The 23,330-nt window shown below is 35.3% G+C and overlaps 1 protein-coding gene across 1 annotated transcript in view; it reads left to right on the top strand.

Moving 5' to 3' along the window:
• The window catches only part of Pdk3 (pyruvate dehydrogenase kinase 3), a 76,163-nt gene extending 57,170 nt beyond the window's left edge, over positions 1-18,993 (top strand). The window contains exons 6-12 of the mRNA XM_026401377.2: positions 1,514-1,591; positions 9,279-9,355; positions 10,767-10,868; positions 11,402-11,512; positions 14,585-14,698; positions 16,144-16,283; positions 18,403-18,993. Coding sequence (XP_026257162.1) covers positions 1,514-1,591; positions 9,279-9,355; positions 10,767-10,868; positions 11,402-11,512; positions 14,585-14,698; positions 16,144-16,283; positions 18,403-18,433 — 653 coding nt within the window. The 3' untranslated portion in view covers positions 18,434-18,993. The remainder of the gene's footprint in view (positions 1-1,513; positions 1,592-9,278; positions 9,356-10,766; positions 10,869-11,401; positions 11,513-14,584; positions 14,699-16,143; positions 16,284-18,402) is intronic.
• The last annotated feature ends 4,337 nt before the right edge of the window (positions 18,994-23,330 follow it).

Here is a 23,330-nt window from a genome sequence, read left to right as displayed (position 1 = left end):
TCAATATCTGATCTTTAAAAATTTTAAAGGTGAAACTTCAAAAAAATTGCTTTGGCAAGCAATCTGGCAGTATCTCAAATGTTTAAATGTAGAGTTGCTATATGATCCAGCATTTTTCCACTCCTAGATATATGCCCAGGAGAAATGAAAGCATGTTTATACAAAAACTTAGACATGAATGTTTACAGAAGCATTATTTATAATGCCCAAAAAGTAGAAACAACTCAAAATGCTTATCAACTGATGAGTGGGTAAAAAATATGGTATATTTCTACAATATTACTCAGCAATTAAACTGTGAAGTACTGATTTACAACATAGATGATCCTTGAAAGCATTATATTAAGTAAAAGAAGACATAAAATATCACACATTATCTGATTCCACTTATTTAAAGTGTCCAGAGTGGGCAAAGTATTAGAGACAAAGTAGATCCATGGTTGCCACGGGTTAGATAGAGGTAAATGATGGCTAATGGGTGTGAGGCTTTTTTTTTGTAGTAATGAAAATGATGTAAACCTGACTATGGTGATGCGTATAGAACTTGTCAAATATACTAAATACCAGTGGATTGTATGTACACTGTAAACAGGTGAATTGTATGAGAATTATAGCTCAATAAACTTTTTAAAGTAAGTTATCAAAACATTTAAAATTTATCAAACCAAGGAACATTTATTAACCATCTACACAGGCATTATACTAAGTTCTATGCAAGTTACACAACAAGTAGAAGATATGAATCCTGACCTCATATTATTTTGTTGTTGTTTCTTTTGTAAAGATTATTTCTAGTTCAAGCGAAAAGGCAATATGTCACAAGGCACTTTAGCCTTCTGAATTTGTTCCCTATCTTTTGAACCTCCTGAATTCTCTCTTCCAGCTATTTCTGTAATCACCCTATCTTCTTATCCTAAACCTTATTTTTTTCCCCTTTCAAAAGTAAACTCTTGCTCCTTAGACTTGGATAACTATCTGTCTCAACCTGGCACTGTTAACTTAAAGAACATTTTAAAGTGATAGTGATATCTCCAACAACTTAAATTATGTGACTCACAGAAACCCATTCATTCAGCAAATACTGATAGATGTTTCATTTACAAGTAACTGGCAAATCATAAGACTGTTGACATTATGATTTTTAAAATTATAACAAATGACCTTTTGCTACAATTTAGTCAGATTGCTTAGTATTTATAGTCTTAAGTTGTAGATTTTTATAAAAAATAACTTAGGAATGATTAAAAGTTAACTGTGTGGTGGTAATAGAGCTAGCTATATTTATTAATCTAATATTTTGACATGGTTATGGCTATTAAAACTTTAAGGAAAGAGAAATTTTGTTTTAATCCCATAATAACTTTATTAAAGTCAGAGACTATTTTAAAAGAGGGTAGTTGATTTATTTTAAATGTCAGTTTAGACTGTTTATTATGCACACATACATACACACATGTACACATGCATTTGTGCCTGTCTTGAGTGCAGCAGCTAAACTTTTCTCTCTTTGCAGATGCATATGAAACAGCCAAGATGCTGTGTGAACAGTATTACCTGGTAGCTCCAGAGCTGGAAGTTGAAGAATTCAATGGTAAAAGAAAAATACTTTTAATCTTAAATACAAAGAAGCTGACTAAAAAACTGATTATACCTGAGGTATATTTTAGTGAGATCCTAAAATTATGCTACTTTTTCTTCTTTGATATCTTTTAAAACTTTTTCTATATTGTTGGTCAACTGGGAGTGTTTTTGCAAAGTTATGCGTAATGTATTAGACTGCTAAGTTCTTGGAACAGAAGTAATCAAGGAAGAAGATGCATAAAGTTATAAATAGGTAGTTTTCAAATTAAAAACACAGCAGTGAATAAGTATATGGAAAAGTGTGTAACTTTACTAATCAAAGAAGTACAAACAAAAACAAATGCCACTTTTGTCTTTCAAAATAATGATGATTAAAATATTGTAGTGCTTTGAGTTTATGCCCAGAAAAACACTGTCACCAACACATACATTTCTCATATAAGTTAAATTGGTTTAGTCTTTCTCAAAAATGCTAACAATGTCCTTCCTCTTTGGTCCAGTAAATTAAATTAATAATAAGCATGTCTTTAGACCAGTAAATTAAACTTCAGGAATTGGATTATAAGAAAATAGAGATGTACAGAGATTTATGTACAAGAATGACCATAGAGCATTTACAATTAAGGATAAACCCAGTTCCTCTCAAGGAATACCAAAAATATATTTCTCCTTCAGTGAGATGAAAATGGGAAAAGACTTCACACTGCCATTGAAGAATAGTTGTCCCTACATTCTACTAGAATGTATGAAGTCAGAAATACTGTCTCTTGGGTTTTCTGAGAATGCTTGTGCCTGTCTTGAGTGACTAGAACTGAGTGGACTTGGCTTGGGAATTTATAATTAGAAACATTGTAATATTCTCTGTATTTCTTCCTAATGTCTAGGCCAAACCAGACCTAACTGTTCTTACTTATATTGGCCAAACAATAACACTTAAATCACAAGTAGTAACAAATGTCTCCTTGGTGTGCATGGCAGCCTTGCTCATTCTGCAGGCTGGAACAGCAGGCCTGTTCTTGCTTTCTTAGAGCCAGCTGACTTGCTGACACAGCCAAATCTGTTAGACTGGGCAGCTCAGCCACCATGACAGGAGCTTTAAAACTATTTTTGACATTATCTCATGGATCAAATAACCCCCTTTACATCACAGTTTGAAGCCCTGTTTCCAATCATTAAGAAAAATGAATCCTGGTGTTTTTAGGTAGCCTCTAATTTTCTATTCCTGTGGATAATGTAGTTATGATTTTTATTTATGATTTCTTGAATGTCAAAGCTCTTAGTCAACATGATTAAGGAATGTGCTTTAGCTCTAACAAGTTCTGTGTTAGAGATACAGGTCAGAAGTTGGTTCTGAACACCTTAAGTAGCACTTTCGTTGCCTTATAATGAAAGAGTATGTGTGTTTCCTACAGTAGGACAGCTGACCTGTTTTCTAGGGACAAATCACATCAAGATTCATATAGATACACATTTGGAGTTCATCTAAACTGTATAGCATGGCCTTTCAGGAAGCTTCCATTACACAACAGGTGCCTATAATCATAGAATGATAGTGCTTGCTGCTCGGACCTTCAGAGTGAGTGAGGCTACCATTAAAGAACAATTTGTTGTTCCCTGAAAATTGAAATTCTGCTGGTTTGGTGTATTATCTTTTGTTTCTGAATTTTTGAATTACTTCCCCCTTTCCCAATGCGACCCCTGAAAAAGTAGTAATTAGGATTAATAATTAGGATTATGTAGAACCCAGAGTGGCAACACCATCAGTCATCACCATAATTCTGGATGTTGGGGACAAGTTATGGTAAATTTCCTTCATTTTTCCTTTCTATAACACATTTAATAGGAACATTCAAAATAACAGAACTCTGGGCTGAGGTTGTGGCTTAGTGGTAGAGCGCTTGCCTAGCATGTGCGAGGCCCTGGGTTCGATCCTCAGCACCACATGAAAATAAATAAATAAAATAAAAGATATTGTGTCCAACTATAACTAAAAAATAAATATTAAAAAAATAACAGAATTTTGCCCAGGTGCAGTGGTACACGCCTATAATCCTAGTGGCTCAGGAGGCTGAGGCAGGAGGATCATGAGATCAAAGCCAGCCTCAGAAAAAAAGTAAGGCACTAAGCAACTGAGTGAGACCCTGTCTCTAAATAAAATACAAAATAGGGCTGAGGATGTGGCTCAGTGATTGACTACCCCTGAGTTCAATTCCCCCCACACACAAATAACAGAATTTTGTTTATGTTAAATCAAGTTTCAGATGTTTCTGCCTCAATTTTTGGTGCTGGGGATCAAACCCAGGGCCTTGCACATGCTAATTAAGCTTGTGCTCCACCACTGGGCCACATCACCATCATGGCTTCAGATATTTCTCACTATCACCTGTGACAGTCCATGATCAGTTTCTCTGAAGTCCAGAAACATTTTCATCATATTGGTTCTCATTCTTTTGCTGTTCTGATTCAGTTGCTAAAACATTAAGCAAATAAACATTTTTACCTTACCTTTTTCCATCCATATGATGAGGCAACATGGCTTAGGGGAAAGGCGAGCTTTGTAGCTCACTAGGTAGTAGACACCCTGATTCTAACACTTAAGTAACGTGAGCCTTAAGATGACTTCAGCTCTCTAATGCTCAGCTTCCTCATTGGTTAGCTTGCCTTGCATGGAGGAAGAAGAATGTCTATTTCCTCAAATATTGCACTGGGCACATACTGGATATTTAGTAAAGGGTAACTACTTAAAGTCAAGCTTGACTTTGGAAAGATAAGACTTATAGTCCCTTGTATTTCTTCACCATTTGTACATTAGACTTTCTTAACAAGAGAATGATTCATAGCTTTGGGTTTGGTGGGAAAAATAAAAGTTTCCTTTATATTGTATGTAATGTTTTAATAGAAAAGGAATGTGTCTATCCTAGAATCTTTAACCTCTAGTTTTCCTATATTGAATACTTTTATGGGTACTTTAAATCAAGTGGTTCTGTACAATCCAAAAGCTATCACTGGTAGCACTGTTAACATTGAGAAATTAATATTAGTAATAGTAATAGCCAACATGTATCAACTACTTACAATGTGGAAGACCCTTTCTTACCAGTTTATCACCATTATCTCAATTAATCCTTGTATTTGTCCAATGAAATATGTACTAGGTCCCTCAGAGATGGAGTACTGGGGCCCAGGTAGGTTAAGTACATATTAATATAGCTATCAAATGACAGAGTTGGCACTTGATCCCACTATGACTTTGAACTCTACTATATGCTGTTATTAATAGCCTTATCCATTGACCTTGGGAACTGATTAGCCAGTTTTAAATACACTGCTACCTTTTCTTTTAAATGCATTTTTTCTGCTTAGCCTCCAATTCCTTTTTCATTCTTATAGAACTATCTGAAAATAAAATTCCTCATGTCTGGGCTGGGGTTGGGGTTCAGTGTTGGGGCGCTTGCTTTACACACGTGAGGCACTCTGTTAGATCCTCAGCACCACATAAAAATAAATAAACAAAATGAAAATATTGTGCCCATCTATAACTAAAAAAAATTTCCAAAGAATTCCTCATGTCTACATCAAGTTCTTTGGTATTTATTAAATGCTGCTTCAACTAATGGTATTTATAGCAATGACTATGTAAAATAGACACTTTATTTTTTTCTTGAGTCTTGAGCATGAAAAACCTGAACCATTTTTCCATTGACTTTTTAAAAATGTACCCTTAGACGGAAAATTCATATTCTGTTTGTCTCTTATTTTAGAAAGTCAACAAACATCTATTAAGCATTCAATATTTAACAGCCACTAGACCCAGAATAAGAGAAGAGTCATGGACAGAAACATTTGACAAGGCTTTAAAAGGAAGGAAAGAAATCTAAACCATAATATTCCCAAAGAAAAGTGCAAGTAATTGAGCAGGCCTTTAGATGGCTCCCAGAGAATGCTGTTTGAACTAAAAAAAAAAAAAAAAAAAAAAAAATCATACTGTAAAAGGTATTTTCATTTCCTTGAGATTTAGAATGAAAAGGTTGAATTCAGAGGCTGTTTATAAAACTAATCATGCCTTTTGGTACAGGATAGACTAAGCATTCAGACTCCATTAAAACAACAGTAAAGGAATCCAAAGAAAATCACCAAAGGAAAGTCGGGGGTTTTATTGGTGGACCATTATCTTAGTTTCTTTAGGTTGCTATGATATAAGTACCAGAGACTTAATGGCTTAAACAACAGATATTTATTTCTCATGTTCTGGAGAGTGAAAAGTTCAAGATCACGTTGCCAGTGGATTTGGTGTTTAGTGAGGGTCTACTTCATGATTCATGGATGGCATCTCACTGTGTCTTTATATGGAGGAAGGGGTGTGGGAGCTCTCTGGGGGTCTTGTTTATAAGAGCACTGATACCATTTGTGAGGTCTCCACCTTCATGACCTAACATCTTCCAAAGTCCCCACTTCCTAATACTATCATTTTGGCAATTAGGTTTTAGTGTGTGAATTGAGGGGCATATATACTGAGTCCATGGCAACCACTAATCCTGAAAGAAGGTAACCAGGTGAAGTTATGCTGATTGATGGGACAGAGCAGAAACAACCACAAAGGAGAGGGCTACAGCAGAGGTGGGAACCAGTTTGCCAAATGTTTTCCTGGAGGAAAACATTTCCTAGGAGAAGAGCTGGTGGTGCAAAGGACTAGAATGGGAAGGAAAAGCCAAAGGGTAGGAGTTAGCTGAAAGCTGGTCTAAGGAGGGAGCATAGAGGGATAATGGGGAGCAACTTGACTCTGGTGGGGCTTTGCCTGCCAACAGCCAAATAAGAGTACTTTGTTTAAGAACAACCTGGGAGCTGGGCATGGTGGCTCATGCCTATGATCCCAGTGGCTTGGGAGGCTGAGGCAGGAGGATTGCAGGCTGTAAGCAACCTAGTGAGGCTGTGTCTCAAAGAACACTGGGGATGTGACTCAGTAGTTAAGCATTCTTGAGTTCAATCCCAGTACCAATATGAGTTATGTTAATATGAATGGTATTACTCCAAAGTAAGCCCTCTTCATTTGCTGTCTGCTTGTCCTGAAGCCAATTGAAGTTTCTATTCAGTACACAGAGCTCCAAGTCAGCTTTCCCATGTAGGGGAGAGCCCTGTGGGAGATGAACACTAACTACTTCAAATGATAAATCCAGTTCTTGATTCTTAAACAAGAACATTACAACTGTGGTGTGTCATGGTCAAAGCCAGTAGTAGCATGAGTGAAACATAAATGGCATTAAACTTATCAACTGTACTGTTATTGCTAGAAGACCCTCCCCTTACCAAATTCTAAGAGAAAATTATTTCAAATACAGAATTCTATAACTAATCCAACCTTCCAGCAGGTAAATCATAAGGATTGAGATATGTATACCTCATCCACACCTTTCTCAGCAAGTGCTCTAACTCTGAGCTATATTCCCAGCCCTACACCTTTCTGAAGTAGGTTACCTGACTAACTCAATGAAGTGTATAAGATAGATTTAAAAAGGGGGAAACATTCTAGAACTTCAATCAAAAACAATTTTAGGATGGTAGCTATGCAGCATGTTTGGAAAGCAATCAATTCTAATTTGAAAAATCTTAATAATGGATGGATACTATGCAAAAGAAGAAGCAGATGGAAGATCTTGGTGATGCAGTGATGAAAGCATGTTTCTTGTCCAGTTGCCCAAGAGGAGAGGCAGTTAGAAATGCTAGGAAAAATTCACAGCTGTGCAAGATAGACTAAGTATGAATATGAAACAACCTAAAAAGGCTAGCATGATGTTGAACAGTTGGAAGAATATAAAGAGAATCCATTTCACCTCAAGGCTGAGAGTGTTGTCCTCCAGTTGACACAAATCATATCATTGGGCTTGCAAGGGAAGGAAATATCATCCAGGTACATTGTTGTGGCTGCATTATAGCAGTTGACATGTATGTAGTTATAATTTGACCATAATACTGATTTTCAACTTTCTTAACCTATAGATGACATGCAGAAAAGTTGTTTTAGGGCTACAGAGCATAATGTAAATGTCAAACAAGATTACAGCAGAGGGCTGGTGTTGTGGCTCAGCAGTAGAGTGCTTGCCTAGCACGTGCAAGGCCCTGGGTTCGATCCTCAGCACCACATAAAAATAAAGAAAGAAAATAAAAAGGTATTGTGTCCAACTACAACTAAAAAATAAACATAAAAAAAGATTTCAGCAGAAATAGCAAAGAGTAGCTGCCCAGGCACAGACAGGGGTAAGGTGGAAGAAGATAGAAGAACTACTTGCTGCTTTTCTTCTTTATGAAATGGTAAGCCATTTCTAAATAGTACTAAATAATGTTTAAAATAACTTATCATAAAAGGGTTCAGGATTTAGAATCAAAAGCTCTTGTGAGCTGAAGATATAGCTCAGTTGGTAGAGTGCTTGCCTTGCATGATCAAGGCCCTGGGTTCAATTTCCAGCACCACAAAAAAGAAAAGAAAAAAAGCGCTCAGGGCCTGGAGATATAGCTCAGTGGTAGTGTACTTGCCTAGCATGAATGAGCAAGACCCTATGGTTAATTTCCTCAAAAAAGCTCTTGGGCCAGGTGTCCAATTTAAGCATCACTTCTTTTTAAAAAATATTTTTAGTTGTAGATGGACACAGTACCTTTATTTTGTTTGTTTCATTTTTTTTATGTGGTGCTGAGGATCAAACCCAGTGCCTCACGCATGCTAGGCAAGCGCTGTACCACTAAGCCACAACCCCAGCCTAAGCATCACTTCTATTACCATAGTCAGCCTCCTCAAAGCTTATTTGTTCACCTGTAAATAATATCACCTACCTTCTGAGCCACGAGGCATTGTCATGAGTATTCAGTTGGATGATATGTGTGAAAGCTCTTCATAAACTGCCAAGAACCAAACAAATATTAGCTCTAATTTCTATTATTGTTATTTACATAATTAGAGGAGGTAGTTAGGTTGAAATTATAACATGGATGAGTATGTCTGTGTTTTTCTTGAGAAAGTTCATGCAGTTTTAATCTCTTAAGTGATTTCAGGTCATGAGGAGGAGGAAGGACTACATTTCTGAGCACCACCTCTCTACCCCACGCTGTTCTTTGTGGTTGACATAGGATTCAGTGTTCCTCAGATTTTCCTCCGAAGGTCCCTGATGTAAGGAGAAAAACTGTATGTCTCCTGGCATTTAGCTACTAGGTCCTAGTAGAGAAGTTACATGAACCTTACATTTTACTCTACAATATACCCTGTATATCATAACTTAACACAATTTAGTGCTGCTATTTAGTCTACTTCACCACCCCCTGTTCTCCTGTGGCTTTCCATTTCTCCAACTGACCATGGGTTGGTAGCAAGGGTGTCCTCCTAATTTGAAAAAATACAAAGTGATATTTGGATGACCTTACATAATGTTCAAAACATCATGACATAGATGATAATATTCCAGTTTTGCTCAACTAAATTTTGGAGTGCTTGAATGATCTGTCCAAGGTCACATAGCTGGTAAGTGAAGGAACTGGGTTTCACCCCAGGTTTGTTTGATTCTGCAGCATATGTTTTTGCTCATCACTGCCTTTAAAGGAGGAAACCTAAGTTATCCTTTTATAGAGTTCTGTTTTATGTACTCAGAAAATAGAATGCAAACATCATTCTAGTTTTGGTCCTTATTCATTGACGGTTTTGTCTCTGTTTTCAGCCAAAGCACCAGACAAGCCCATTCAGGTAGTTTATGTGCCCTCACATCTGTTTCACATGCTATTTGAGTTGTTCAAGGTAAGTGGAATTTTAAAACATGGAAAGAAGTCTTCATTTTAAATTACTTTGATTCAGGGCATAATGGATTCATTAGATTAGCATAAGAAAAAGGTTTTGCATAACCATTCTAAAAATTCTATTTCTGATATCCTGTGGGTTTTATAATTTGTACACTGTGAGATGAAAAATTGCTGTGTACAGTATAGTTTTTGTGAATATTAGTACATATTGATTTTGAAACTTAATTGTACTTTAGAGACTTTACATAAAATCCATACTGTTTTTCCTTCAGTTATGAGATTAGAGATGCTTTTTAGTTTGCAAACCTAGCAAAGGCTTTATTGGTGATAGCCAGAACAAAATAAAAACATGTTTATGCATGTCTATGCTTTTGAATATTAACTGTGTTGGTGTATTAGTAGTTGTTCCAGTCTTGAGAGATCCTGTAACCCTTTTAAATATTTGAATTAATTCAGAAGATCCTCCAGAAGCAGAGAAGAAAGATGTGGCTGGGCTGAATAAAAAAGAACAAAAAACCAAACCAAACAAAATAATACAAACAGAAAAACCCCTCACCTCTTTAGACTGTATAGCCTAAGCTATTGCTTTTGTTACTTGGTAGTTAATGGCATTTACAGTGGCAGTATTACAGGCACAAGATCTTTGAGCTAAAATTTTATTTCTTCCAATGTGTAAAATACTAAAGTGAACACCTGAAAAATCAGTTATGCTGATTTGCTTCTAAAAATTAGAATGTTACTGATGTAACACTTTAAGGTGGAGATGGGCATTCAATTGTGAACTTCCTCTTCAACAGCTGTGGCTTTTTCAGAATTTCTTTTTAACGGGTATTTCTTCTACTTTTTTGAGTCAAATGATTAATTTTTGTGGAAAGCATGAATCCTTTCAGTTTTTCTCCCTTATTTAGAGGAAAGGTGCTCTATAAATGCAGACTGATAAATAGGACTTAAAGTGCACAAATCAGCCTGTGCAGCCTCATTAGTTGTGATAAAAAACATTTCTCTGGGTTGAGTTGAATGATTTAAATACCCTAAAGCAAAAAAAAAAAAAAGGAAGGAAAGAAAAAATATTTAGTATGTTGGATATGGCTAAAACTCGATGCAAAATAAAGTGTGAGGAAATTTTTCCTTGATCTGAATATATTTAGCTAAGCTCTTTAGAGGGAAAAATAGCATATAAATCCAACTATATTTGCCCCCACAGAAGAACTTTCAGGTAATAATCTGGTGCTTGTTTCTTTTTTTAAAATTATGATTTGTGGGATTGGGGGAGTAGCTCAGTGGTACAGTGCATACTGTTAGCATGTTCAAGGTCCTGGATTCAATCTCTAGCACCAAATGAGTATATAAATAAATAAAATTGTAATTTATGAGTCATCAGTATGTTGAAAAGAGTTTTATTATTTTAGAACTCAATGAGAGCAACAGTTGAACTATACGAAGATAGAAAAGAGGGCTACCCAGCTGTTAAAACCCTTGTTACTTTGGGTAAAGAAGACTTGTCCATTAAGGTAACTGCTTTATTTATCAGTTGATTTCAATAGTATCTAGACATTGAGAAATCAGAGGGAAGGGGAAAAAACTGACATTTGTTGAGTATCTTACTTGTAAATACAGTTATGTCATGATGCTTCTGTCAATGACTACATACATATACAATGGTGCTTACATAAGATTATATTGCCTAGTCAGTTTAGTTTGTGTAAGCATGCTCTATAGTGTTCATATGATGAAATCACCTAACAATGCATTTCTCAGAATGTATCTCTGTCATTAAACGACACATGACTGTACTGCACTGGATCCTTGGCTTAAGTTACCTCATTTAAGCTTCACTGAACAAGACCTCAATCCCAAGCATTTTGTATCCCACTGCACTATTATACCTCTTTTATTTTATACTGTCCCCAAAGGAATAATATTTCTGTGGAAGTTCAAAGCCCTTATGCATTTTAGAGTACTTTAGCATATACTTTAATGAACTCATTGCCTCCTACTAAGTATAGATTGACTTCTCTTTTTTAAAATGTTTTCTACACTACAGATAAGTGACCAAGGTGGTGGAGTCCCACTTAGAAAAATAGATCGTCTTTTTAACTACATGTATTCAACTGCTCCTAGACCTAGCCTGGAGCCTACAAGAGCTGCCCCTTTGGTAAGTTAACATTGAAAATGGCTTCTGAAGAAAAAGTCATTAACGAGAGAGAGGGAGAGGGAGAGGGAGGAGAAGAGAAGAGAAGAGAAGAGAAAAGAGAAGAGAAGAGAAGAGAGAACGAACTGCCCATCTCTCCAGGTTGTTGAACTAGCCTCAACTAGACTGCTTCCTGTACAGCTTGGAGGAAGAAACTTTTTGCCTTGGCTTTCTTTGTGAGTCCTTTGGACTTAGATTGCTTCTCTAATTTGTCTAAGAAACACTCTGAGCTGAGTGCCTCAAATCCCAAATACAGTGAAAAAGCATTTTGCTGTGTTAAGACTGCTTGTGAAGCGTCATTTACCACCTTGTGCTGTCCTAGGAGGGGTTGGAAGCTATCAGTGGGTGAGTGAGGGGTCTGTGCAGGATGTATAACTGTAGTTTGGTCCTGGGCACTTTGGTGCTACATAACCATAGAGGTCCAAGTCTCCCAGAGCCTTTGAATCTCCACCATAAAATTTGTTTATATAATTAAAATGTTCAGTTATGAAAACATTAAATTTTTTCATATTAAATAACCTAAGCACAAAACATATAGGTGGTGTATGCATTTTCAGAGCCCTTTCTATTGCACTCTGGAAATAACCTTGAGCCCTATTAAGGCAGTGAGAAAAGCCTCTGGTTACCATGGTAGCAGTTAGATCCTGGTAGGGCCACACTTTCTTCCCCTGCTGAGTGTTTCTAATTGACAAACAACAATTGAACCCTTTGTCATTAAACACAGCAACATATCTATCAGTCTGCAAAATGGTTCAGGGTATAAATTAAGTTTCATTTTAAAGTCCTACCTGACTGATAAGCACATAAGATTATATTTTATTTGTATGAATAAAATCAAACACTTTGTATTGTTTATTTGAGACAGAATTTGTTAACTCAGCATGAGGAAAGCAGAGAGGAAGTCATTTATGTAGGATTCAGGAAAAATTTCTGAAAGATCAGTTTGTGAAAATTTGTGAAAGATCAAAAGCATTGTCTTGACTAGGTTCTGGTACCTACTTAAATAAATATCAAAAGAAAAAAAAGGCACTACAAACAAGTCTAGAACCTTCCCCAATCATTTAAAGGAATATGGATTGTCTATTCCAGGTCTTAAATAACATCCTGAGGGCAGCAGTTATGTCATAGTTTTCTTCATGAAACTGAGGAATTGAAGCAAGAAGACTTAAAATACGTACCTACTCTCCCATTGTATAGATAAGGAAATAAAGTTAGTACCTTGCCCAAGGTCACTGAGCTAGTTAATGGTAGAGCTGGCTCTGGCTACATCTGTGTTCTTTCTAGCATACCATATGGCTTCTCCTTTTTATTTTTGTTGTAGATGGACAGGATACTTTTTATTTTACTTATTTATTTTTATATGGGGCTGCTGAGGATTGAACCCAGTGCCTCACACATGCTAGGCAAGCACTCTGCCACTGAGCTACAACCCCAGCCTTGGCTTCTCTTTTTGAGGAAATATTTACTCAAGTGTCTCTCCCAGTTAGTAAACTTCTCAGCTTTAATATGGGTTCATGCATACGGACTACTAGAAAACATAATTTCCTCACTGAACAACTTAGAATTTTACACCTCTGTGCCCTTGACACATGGATTCTAGGTTGGAGGAGTGTGCACCCAACTAATTCCTATTGATGCTTTAACACTCTGGGAAACCTTCCCTGAACTTTTGCAAATCCAAGGTAGAGGCCCTTCCTCTGTGGTCCTCAGGACTCTGGACTTTCCTACTTCCTCATAGTGTTCTCAGCTGTTCCCCATTACATCTGAGGGCAAGCACTAGCCTTGCTTGAACACAGAAGTAGATTCCCTTGGGTCTCTTCCTGAAGTATACTGATTTCTTTGCTGTGGTTTCTTTTGTCATTAAGGATAGGTCACGTTCAGTGACCATATTCAGCCAGTGTGACTTAAATGATAGGTGTATTCTGTTACCCCACCCTTTTAATTAGGCCCAACAATGAGGAAGATATTTAAATGTTAGAAAATGGAAGAAATCCATGTAACTTGGTTAAATTGTTACTCTTAGTAGCCATGATACCTGCTTCCATTTCTTTAGATTTGCTATATGTTTCGCACTGTGCCAAGACTTTACACTTATTTTATAATTTAATCCTTAGAGCAGGTAAGCTTTTTATTACATGTTTGAATGAGAAAATAGTCTTAAAAAGATTGAGTAAATTGCTCAGTTGCACAAAAAAGTAGATTTCAACTTTGGTCTGAATCTGAAGCCCATGGGACTGTGACTATGGGTATATTATCCTACTGCCCCTCTTTCCTTAACCATGTTCATAGATTTAATCAGAGGTGATGAAACTGGATGGGATAGCATCTCCCCGCCCCCAGACACCCATGACCAACACAAAAGTTACTGAATTTAGTCTCAGTTATTCTTATTGTTCTCACCAATATCTGAGATCTTTAAAAATTACCTCTTTCTGACCATCAGGGTTCCGTGACATAGAGATACAGGAAGGTACTAAAATATTCTCTTATCTCTAAAAATATATGAACTATAATATATTAATATATTGTAGCATTTACAGAACCTTGGGAAGTAGCCTCCCAGGAAATTATTTTCTTTTCAAAGTTTTAGCCTTGTTACTGGTAGATGTGAACTCTGGTGCTATTAATTTTCACTTCACAGAGCAAGAAAATCTGATAATGGAACTTTGAAATGAATGTGGTTTAGTTTTGTCATTAGACCAAATTCCATATCAAATTTAAAACGTGCTTAAAAACTTACTTTACAATGCCAAAAATCTAATCAAATATTGGAACATTTCTGTTATTATCCAAACATATGAGAAATGTTTTTGCAGGGTGAAAATAAAGAGATTTACCATAGATAAGCATATGCGTGTGTGTGTGTGTATATATATATATATATATATATATATATATATATATATAATTGTAAAGTTTGAATCAATAATTCATTTGATTTAAATCTGAATCAGTAATTTATTTTTATCTTCTCTCAGTGGTCCTCATATGAAGCATTGTGCCTGTCTCACTGTATTAATTTTCTTTTCTTGATAGGCTGGATTTGGTTATGGTTTGCCAATTTCTCGCCTGTATGCTAGATATTTTCAGGGAGATCTAAAACTGTATTCCATGGAAGGAGTGGGTACTGATGCTGTCATTTATTTGAAGGTACTGCATATTTTGTTAGTATGATCTTCACTTTTTAATGCTATAAGTTCTAATAATTCACCAGTGATGACTAGTACTATACAATCACTTCAGATTTACCTCCATTTCACATGAAAACCATGTTGTACCTTACCCTTGATTTTATGCTTAGATACAGCAAAACATTAAGCATAGAGATGTTTAAGTATTAAATTATTGTTTTCAAAACCATAGTTCCAAATTTTGATTTTTCAAAATTGCATGTCCATTGAAGACCTAATTTTAAAGACAGATTTTTCAATAATTTGAAGTTGTTTTATATTTTGCTTTAAAAATTTGCTAGTTTTCCCTAAGTATAAAAACTCAATAATAATACATACAGCTCTTCTCATTTGTTGGTGGTGGTAGATCTCTTACCTAAACTCTGAAATTTTTTTGTATTTTCAAATAGGTAATATAGGCACATTATAAAAAATTAAAGCTACAAAAGGAAGAACTAAGGGCCCTAAGCCACCATTTCTCTTTTCCCAGAAGAAGTGCCAGTTTCTTATGGATCCTAGTAGAGTTGAGTCTGTATTTATAAATGACTAATCTTTTTCCACATAAATGAAATTTTAGCACCTTGTTTTTATTTTCCAATATATCTTATAAATCTTTCCTTGTCAGCTCATATAGAAATGGCTCATTCTTTTTTCCTCTCTTAATACCTTTCTTTTTAAATTTTTTATTTTTATTTTTTTCTTTTTAGATATACATGACAGTGGAGTATATTTTGACTGATATATGGATGCTAACATACAACAAGATGGGAGGGAAATAGGAAAGACAGTGGCTCATTCTTTTTTAACTGTGACTACTATATGTGACATCATAATTTAGCCATTTATTTGAAGTATTTTTCTTAGATGCCAGTGTTTCTAAATGATGTGATTGGTTGGTTTGTTTTGGTGTTGGGAATTGAATTCAGAGTCTCCTGAATGCTAAGCACACTTTGAACTACATCCCCAGCCTCTAAATGATGTGATATTTGGTATTACTTGATGGCATATGTTTATAAATCTGGTAGGAATGAGAATTTCTCCTTGGGCCCTTTGGGAGAACAGCTGCCTGGTAAACCATAGTCCTGGTTTAAGAACATACAATCAAAACAATTGAATATCTGAAAGCAGTATTAGCTGAATTGAAATGTATTTTGTTCTAGTCATGTGTACTTTATTCTGACTTTAAATAACTAAACGTTTTCATTCCTTTAAAATAGCTTTAATTTTTCCTTGCTAGTCTAAGTAAAACTGCTAAAATATAATTTTAATATAATTCCAGAAGTATACATTATGGTATCTGATGTTTTAAATAGTAAAATTTGGGTTAGTATTTCATGTGAGAACAATGGCACCCTAGACCTTTGAGATATATATATATATATATATATATATATATATATATATTTTTTTTTTTTTCCCAAACAGGCTCTTTCAAGTGAATCATTTGAGAGGCTGCCAGTTTTTAATAAGTCTGCATGGCGCCATTACAAGACCATGCCTGAAGCTGATGACTGGAGCAATCCCAGCAGTGAACCCAGGGATGCATCAAAATACAAGGCTAAACAGTAATGTAGCACTTTGATTTCCATTGTAAAGGATCTGATTTGTCGCTAGAATGTACCAGCCAGAAGATGAGAGATACTTTCCACCAGATATTCTTTGAGGTTTTATCATTGGAAAAACAAAGTGACCTGAAGAGAAAGAATGATGGGAGCAGACTATTTACCTCAGAACTAAGGATAGCAAGAATTAGGTAGCCAGAGTCACTATTTCAATAGTGGTCCTCCTGTTCTAGGAAACCTTTCACTGTAGGTAGAGTTATTAGCAACAGTGAACAGGGGTTTATCCTGCCATGAGTTTTATTTAAAAAGTAATAAATTTGCATTTTGTTTTCATCCCTAGAGACAGAAGAATGTTTAGGGAAATTCTATAGGTTGAAACTGAAAAAATGAAGAATTTAAAATTATCTACCAAGATAAGCAAAATGTGGTATATTCACACAATGGAATATTATTTGGCTTTAAAAAGGAAGGAAATTCCCTCATGTGCTACAATATGAATAAACCTTAAAGTCATGCTAAGGGAGATAAGCCAGACCCTTAAGGACAAATATTGTATGGTTTAACTTATATCGGGTACTTAGAGTAATCCAGTTCATACAGTCAGAAAAAAAGAATGGTATTTGCCAGAGAGTGGGAGGAAGAGGGAATGAGGAGCTGTTGTTTAATAAGTAGAGTTTCAGTTTGGGATAATAAGAAAATTCTAGATAAAGATATTGATGATGGTTGCACAACTTATTGCCAGTGAACTATACACTTAAAAAGTGTTAAGAAGGTTAAGTCCTATGTTCTATATAGTTTATCATGATAAAAAATTGAAAAAGAAAGTTGTCAGTCATAGAATAATAACTGTCATTATTTTATATTAATTAAGGAAAATAGTCCAATCTTTGGTTTTCAGATTTGTTTTTATTCTGACTACTCTTAAGCTCCAACTTTACTAACAAGAGTAAGGATTCTGTTTATTTAATTTAAAATAACCTTTTGTTAATAGAAAAGCAGCATATGTTCATTGTAAAAAATTAGAAAACATAAATGAGTGAAAAAAGCAGAAATCACTGTATTTTCACAACCCACAGATTGCCACTTGTTGCTGTCTTGTGTATGATCTTCAAGATAATTTGCTAATTGTACTATGAACATATTTTCCCAAAATGAGATCATAGAATTCATACCATTTATAACCTGCTTTTGTTTTATTTAAAAATCTCTAGTTTTCCATGTCAACAAACTTTTACTTCATTAAATTCTCCTGATTTGTTCAACTTGGGATCCATTTCAGCACCATAATACATCAGGGTAGTCTCAAATTGCTTTTAATCTAGAAAAATTTTTTGTTGTTGAAAGTCCTTGTCATTCGTCTTGAAAAATGTCCCACCTAGATTTGGTTGATTTCTTCTTTGAAATATCACTTAGTTTATTCCCCATTCCCATATTTCCTGTAAACTATAAGTTGATTGAAAGTCTCAGGGGAGTTTTGTTTTCTAGAATACTCCATCAATATATTGCAGAATTACATGATGAGACCCATGATATCTCTTTGATCCACCATTAGTGATGTTAAGATAGACCATAATTTAAGTGTTGACTGTCCAAAAATATTATCATATTTTCCCTTTTTCACCAGAAAATTCTTTATGTGGTATTATTTTGGCACTTTACAAATGTTTATTTATCTATTTGCCTTATGGTTTTTACCCTAATTAATAATTTTGGCTCAATAAGGATACCCACATTCACCACTTTTATTCAACATACTACTGGAGGTCTAACCAGACATTAGGCAAGGGAAAAAGTAAAGGGCTTTGAAATTGGAAAGGAGAAGTCAAATTGTCCCAAAATCAATTATCTTATTACTGTTTGTAAAATTATGTTTTTTAAAAGAAAACTCCTTTGTCAATTATTAGCTAACATTTCCCTATAAAGTAAAGCTCTTTCTCCAACTCAGGCCATTTAGGTACCTTGAAGTATACTTCGTCCAGTGAGTACTGGTAACCATAGAAAATAATTATGAATTAAAGCAAGGGTTTTTGAATTACCACCATAACTAAATGCTCTAAGTGTTGCTTAAAATAGAGATTGTACTCATAAACTCACTATGATATTCCCAATATTTTCTTTATAGGGACAAGATCAAGACTAATAGAACTTTCTAGAGACTGAATGCTCTGATTCCTCTCTGTGAAGAAAGATTGTCTTCTCCAAGTCAACCAGAGAAATTTCTTTCACCAACTCTTGAGTGTGGCACCATAGTTATTCCCAGTGCTTGAATGTGTGTTTTCTCCACACCAGCTGGACCTTTTCATGGAGCCCTTCCTCTAGTTACTTCAACCAGATCTTCCACTAAAGTAGTAACTTGAGTATTTTTTCATGGTATCTTGCTGTGATGTGCTTGGTACCTGCCACAAAAGAGCACAGAGCCTCATTAGAGCCCTCATGTCCTCATATTCTCTATCTCAATATGGTAGAGTCTGATGTCTAAAGTCTTTGCAGAATTTTGAGCTTCTTCCCCATTCCAGACATAGCAGATCATATTATTGTTCTTTGTGACCCCATTTTGTCCCAAACCTCCTGCTTTGGCCTAGGGAATCTGGAAATGGAAGATATCAGTTGAGAGCACATTTTGATAATTCAGTCCCAGGTCCTTTCCTGTCTCATATGCATCCCTCCTTTCTCTGATTTAGACTTTGCCTTTTCTATCTAATTGTATTCTCATTGTGCAGTATGATATTTTTCATGTTATTTGATATGTTGATTTTATTTTAAAATTCATTTGTATACTACCATTCCATTGATTAAAGCATTCCAAAAGTTGTGTTGGAATTTTTCACTTAACAGCTTGGTTTCAAAGATCTTAAGTGAAAAACCGCCTTCTGGCCAATATCAAGCTTCTAATGAGTGGAAAGTGGAATTTTGTGTCTGTGAAAGTATTGCCAATTTGATACTGTACCTTTATCATATTCCTTTGTTGTCTTCTAAGGAATTGGAAGTTTGTGTGTAATGCACTTATCCATAGGGAAAAGTTCTTTCTAGTTTATTTTTTTAAATCCTATAGATCTTCATAATTTTCATTGTCACTAATTTTAATTTTAGAATTATAAGCTCAATCTGATTTTCAAAATCATTATTTTTTGCTAGAAGTTGGAAGTGGAAATTAGTAGAGGACTTGGGATAAGGAAAGATGAATGGGGTTATATTTAACCTTAGTAATAGAAGTTATCTGAGAGTCCAGATTAAAACCAGCATTTTACACAAATCTATAAGATGTTTCTCTTCACTATAATTTTTTATATATATATCATGTCTGATTTCTGCCCTCTTTTATTGTCTATATAAATGTTTCGGTCCAATTTTTAAGTATCAAATCCACTGATTTAGAAGTTTTAACTTTGAAGTATTCCTCCTCCTCTAGTCATATGATAGTAACAGTGCAGTTGTCCCCACTGCCACCACAGTGGGGGATTTTTCCCTGAGTAGAGTTGTGCTCTTGCCAGCTCCATGTGGCTCGATTGCATCTCTGCCTCTCTTAGTTCTAGTGAATCTGATTTGCATTTATTTTATTATACTGTCTGAGTTCATGGCACTTCCTTCATCTTCAGAAATATCTCTTCTCTTCCATGCTTAGAAGGATCTCATTAGAGAAGTCATATATAATCATTCAGGTGAAAGAAATACCAGTGATCTTGGCCAGAGATCTGGGTCAGTGTCTTGGGAGTGGGGCTATTCCATGCAATTATTTTCTTGTCCTTTAAAAAAAACATAGCTTCCTTATAGATATTAAATAGTATATCAGTACCTTACTAGGCCTTAATTTCCAACCATTTTTCTTTACACTTTCAAGTGTGTTATCCTGTAGTAGAAAGGAGGCAACAGATTTGGGTTGTGTTACTCCCTTGTTCAGGCAGAGTTTTTATTGCTTGAGGAATGTCCATTGATTGCTATGTCTTTATGACAACCACCACGTAAGAGATGGATATGGAAAATATCGTATAGAAAAAAACGTATTACATTCCTTACACGTCTTTTTCAAAAGTAAAAATTTATTTTGACGTTTTTAAGGATTTAATGATTAGTTTTTTACTAAATATACTTTGGGGATTACTCATATCCATCTGATGCCTGTAAAATCTGGGCTTCTCCTATCTTCATTTTCTTCATTAATAATTTAAATTTATACCTTAACAACCACAAGAACTGTTTAAGGAATATCTTGTACACTTACAGTTTGTCAGCCCCTTTACCAAAGTATTTATTCTTTTTGTTAGTATAAGCAGATGGTCAGATTTCTACATATAGGTTGTAATATAAATAGATATTGACCCCTTGTCCACTGAATTCTTCCCCATTCCTCTGAAATGCCTTCTCATTTATTCTATTTTAAGTATTTGGGGACCGTGTCTACTATTTGAAATGGTTCCTGGCCATAGTAGGTACTTAACATTCATTGAATCAAACAATGAAACTGACAGCCATTTACCTTGGTTGGTGGGGCAATATTTTTCTAAGTTCTTAAATTATCCTTGTCTCCACATTAATAACAATTCAGGTCAGGAGATGTGGAAGTACTGAATTTCCTTTCTATAGTGCTAAGAAGTGATTTAAAATATAGAGAAATGGCAATAAGTCAAGGTGGATCCACAGGAGTCATCTGATTCTTTCTTTGTCTCTGAATATATAATTTTGGCTCTATAATACAGGGGTTCTTTTCCTCCAAACAGTGACATGGTTTTACAGCCTTGATTCCAAAGAACTTTCACATTCAGCAGCTGGTTTGATCTTTACGATGCCATGCGGTGGACCACACAGGACTATCTCTACTTTTCATATGAATCCCAAAGTAGTTAAATGGTTTGCCAATGTGGCTTGGTAACTGAATAGAAGAACCTAAGTGAGTAGTTGGGTCTTCTTGTTCCTGGATTAGTGCTCTGAACAATATATCAGGTAATTAGCATTATCCCTTTTGAGGAATTTCTTGGCTATATTAATCCTCAAGGGTAAGCTCTAAACCAAAAATTTTCTATAATACAAGGTAATTCCACTCAGGAGAGGCTTTCTTTTGTGTGTGTTTTCATTTTGGCATAGTTAGTTAAAGGAGATAATCAAATGGACTTGGCAGGTTTTACCTAGAAAGACAGGCAACCTAAAGTGTATAGCTATAGGTAATTACTAGAGTTATTTGAACTTAATTCTATTTTTGAATGAAATCAGTGCTCACTGCCAGCCCTTTTATAAAAAGACTCCACATTTGAGAGGTGATGCTTTTATCTTCTGGTATGCCTGGATTACAGCTTCAGTTAGATTCTCTCACGTATTTATAAATAAATATGTTGCTATAACTTATAAACAATAACTTGGATAGCTATCAGATTTTGTGGATCACATCCTTTCCCCCTGATATTTTTGGGATTATTACTTGTTGTCTCTAGCTGATGGTGCTAAGGGGTCCTAAGTCCAGATAGATTTTTCTTCCCCTTTTGTAGATGGCCTGCTTGCTTGCCCTGGAAACATGTGATTCTTTGTTTAGTCCTTAAAATTCAGTAGGTTCATTTGAATATACCTCAGAATTGATAGTTGTCCTTTGGCTTTTTCTGGTACATAGTGAGCATTATATATTGACATTTCAGGCCTTACTGCATTTTGTATTGGTTTAGTCTATTCTCTTTGAGAATTTGTTGTTCTCTTGGCTCTCTATTATCTGTCCTTCATATTTATCTTTCTTTCAGTGGGTTTTACCTCCTGGTCTTCCTTCATACTGTGATTTTGTTTTTCAGAAGCCTTATTCTCCATTTCACTGACTCAGCTTTCTCTCCTGTTGATTTTGGGCCTTGTTATTTATAATGTGGCTTTCATTTCTGTTAAGTTTAATTTTTTTTATGTTTCTTCCCCTGGGTCATAATATTGTCCTCTTTTATTTCTTATTTCATTTCTTGAATGAACCATTTTGTCTATATTTATCATGGTTTCTGAAATTAGAGTGTATTTATGTGCCTTTTGCTTTATCTGTTAGACACTCTCCTGGAGTCCGTGGTATGGGGTTGTGGCCTTTATTAGTTTCATTATAGACAGCTTTTTGCTCAATTTTTGGATGTGTGTGTTGGAGAGCAGGAGCACTTATATAAACATGCATTTATTCTGCCATCCTTCCCAGTGGTCCAGGTGCTTAAACATTGACTTTGAAGATAATGTCCTTCATAATCTATATGTTAGTAAACAGAAGGAACCAATATTGCCAGCAGGAAAGCACTTAACAACTTTAATCAATACAAGATTTTTGTTTACTGTTCTGTGTGGAAAGATAACTTTTAACTCAGGTTCCTGTTCCAACAATTAGAGATATCAGTACCTTCTGGCTTGAAAAGAGGGGACATGTGACATTTTAATGAACTTAAGTTATTGGCCATTGACAATGATTAATTAGTTAATTAAATATGACAGTATGTTTCAAACTAGCATGTAATCAGAGTTGTCAAGAGAAGTATAATCTGTTTTTATTAATAGGTTGTAGTCAACCCATCTCACTGCGACAGTTAACCCTTCTAAGAGCTTTGTTTTGACACAGGTTTTTTTTTTTTTACCTGTCTTTTAAATCAACCCATTTTTTTAAATGTGGTTCATTAATAAATAAAAGGGTGTTATGTTTTCATCAGGATTTTTTTGTTATTTATGATTATACATTCAAATTGTTTGTAGATCTGGGGCCTATCCTGGAAGCACATAGTTTAATGTTTCCGAAGTACATCTGCAGGTAGATCATGGGGTAAATTTTTATTTGGCCTCTCAGAGAATTGAAGCCTCCTTGCCTTAGTGACCAGCACACTTCACTAGAAAATCAGCAGCAAACTTTTGTCACCTTCAGAGCTCCCACATAATGATCAGGGAGTACAAATGACAGCCTTGCTCTATATACCAAACTCCACTCAAGGCAAGGCATTCTTAAGACCAGAGCCTATGCCCTAGTCTGCGCTATTGTAAAATGGAGAATTGAACACGGTACCCTCAGGTAAAGGAGACTAATAAAGTGAAGGTGGCAGACAGAGGAGTCATGGGAAGAAA

This window comes from Urocitellus parryii, chromosome X (genome assembly GCF_045843805.1).
Source record: "Urocitellus parryii isolate mUroPar1 chromosome X, mUroPar1.hap1, whole genome shotgun sequence".
In the NCBI taxonomy this organism is placed as follows: domain Eukaryota; kingdom Metazoa; phylum Chordata; class Mammalia; order Rodentia; family Sciuridae; genus Urocitellus; species Urocitellus parryii.
This window is presented reverse-complemented; position numbering and strand designations above follow the sequence as displayed.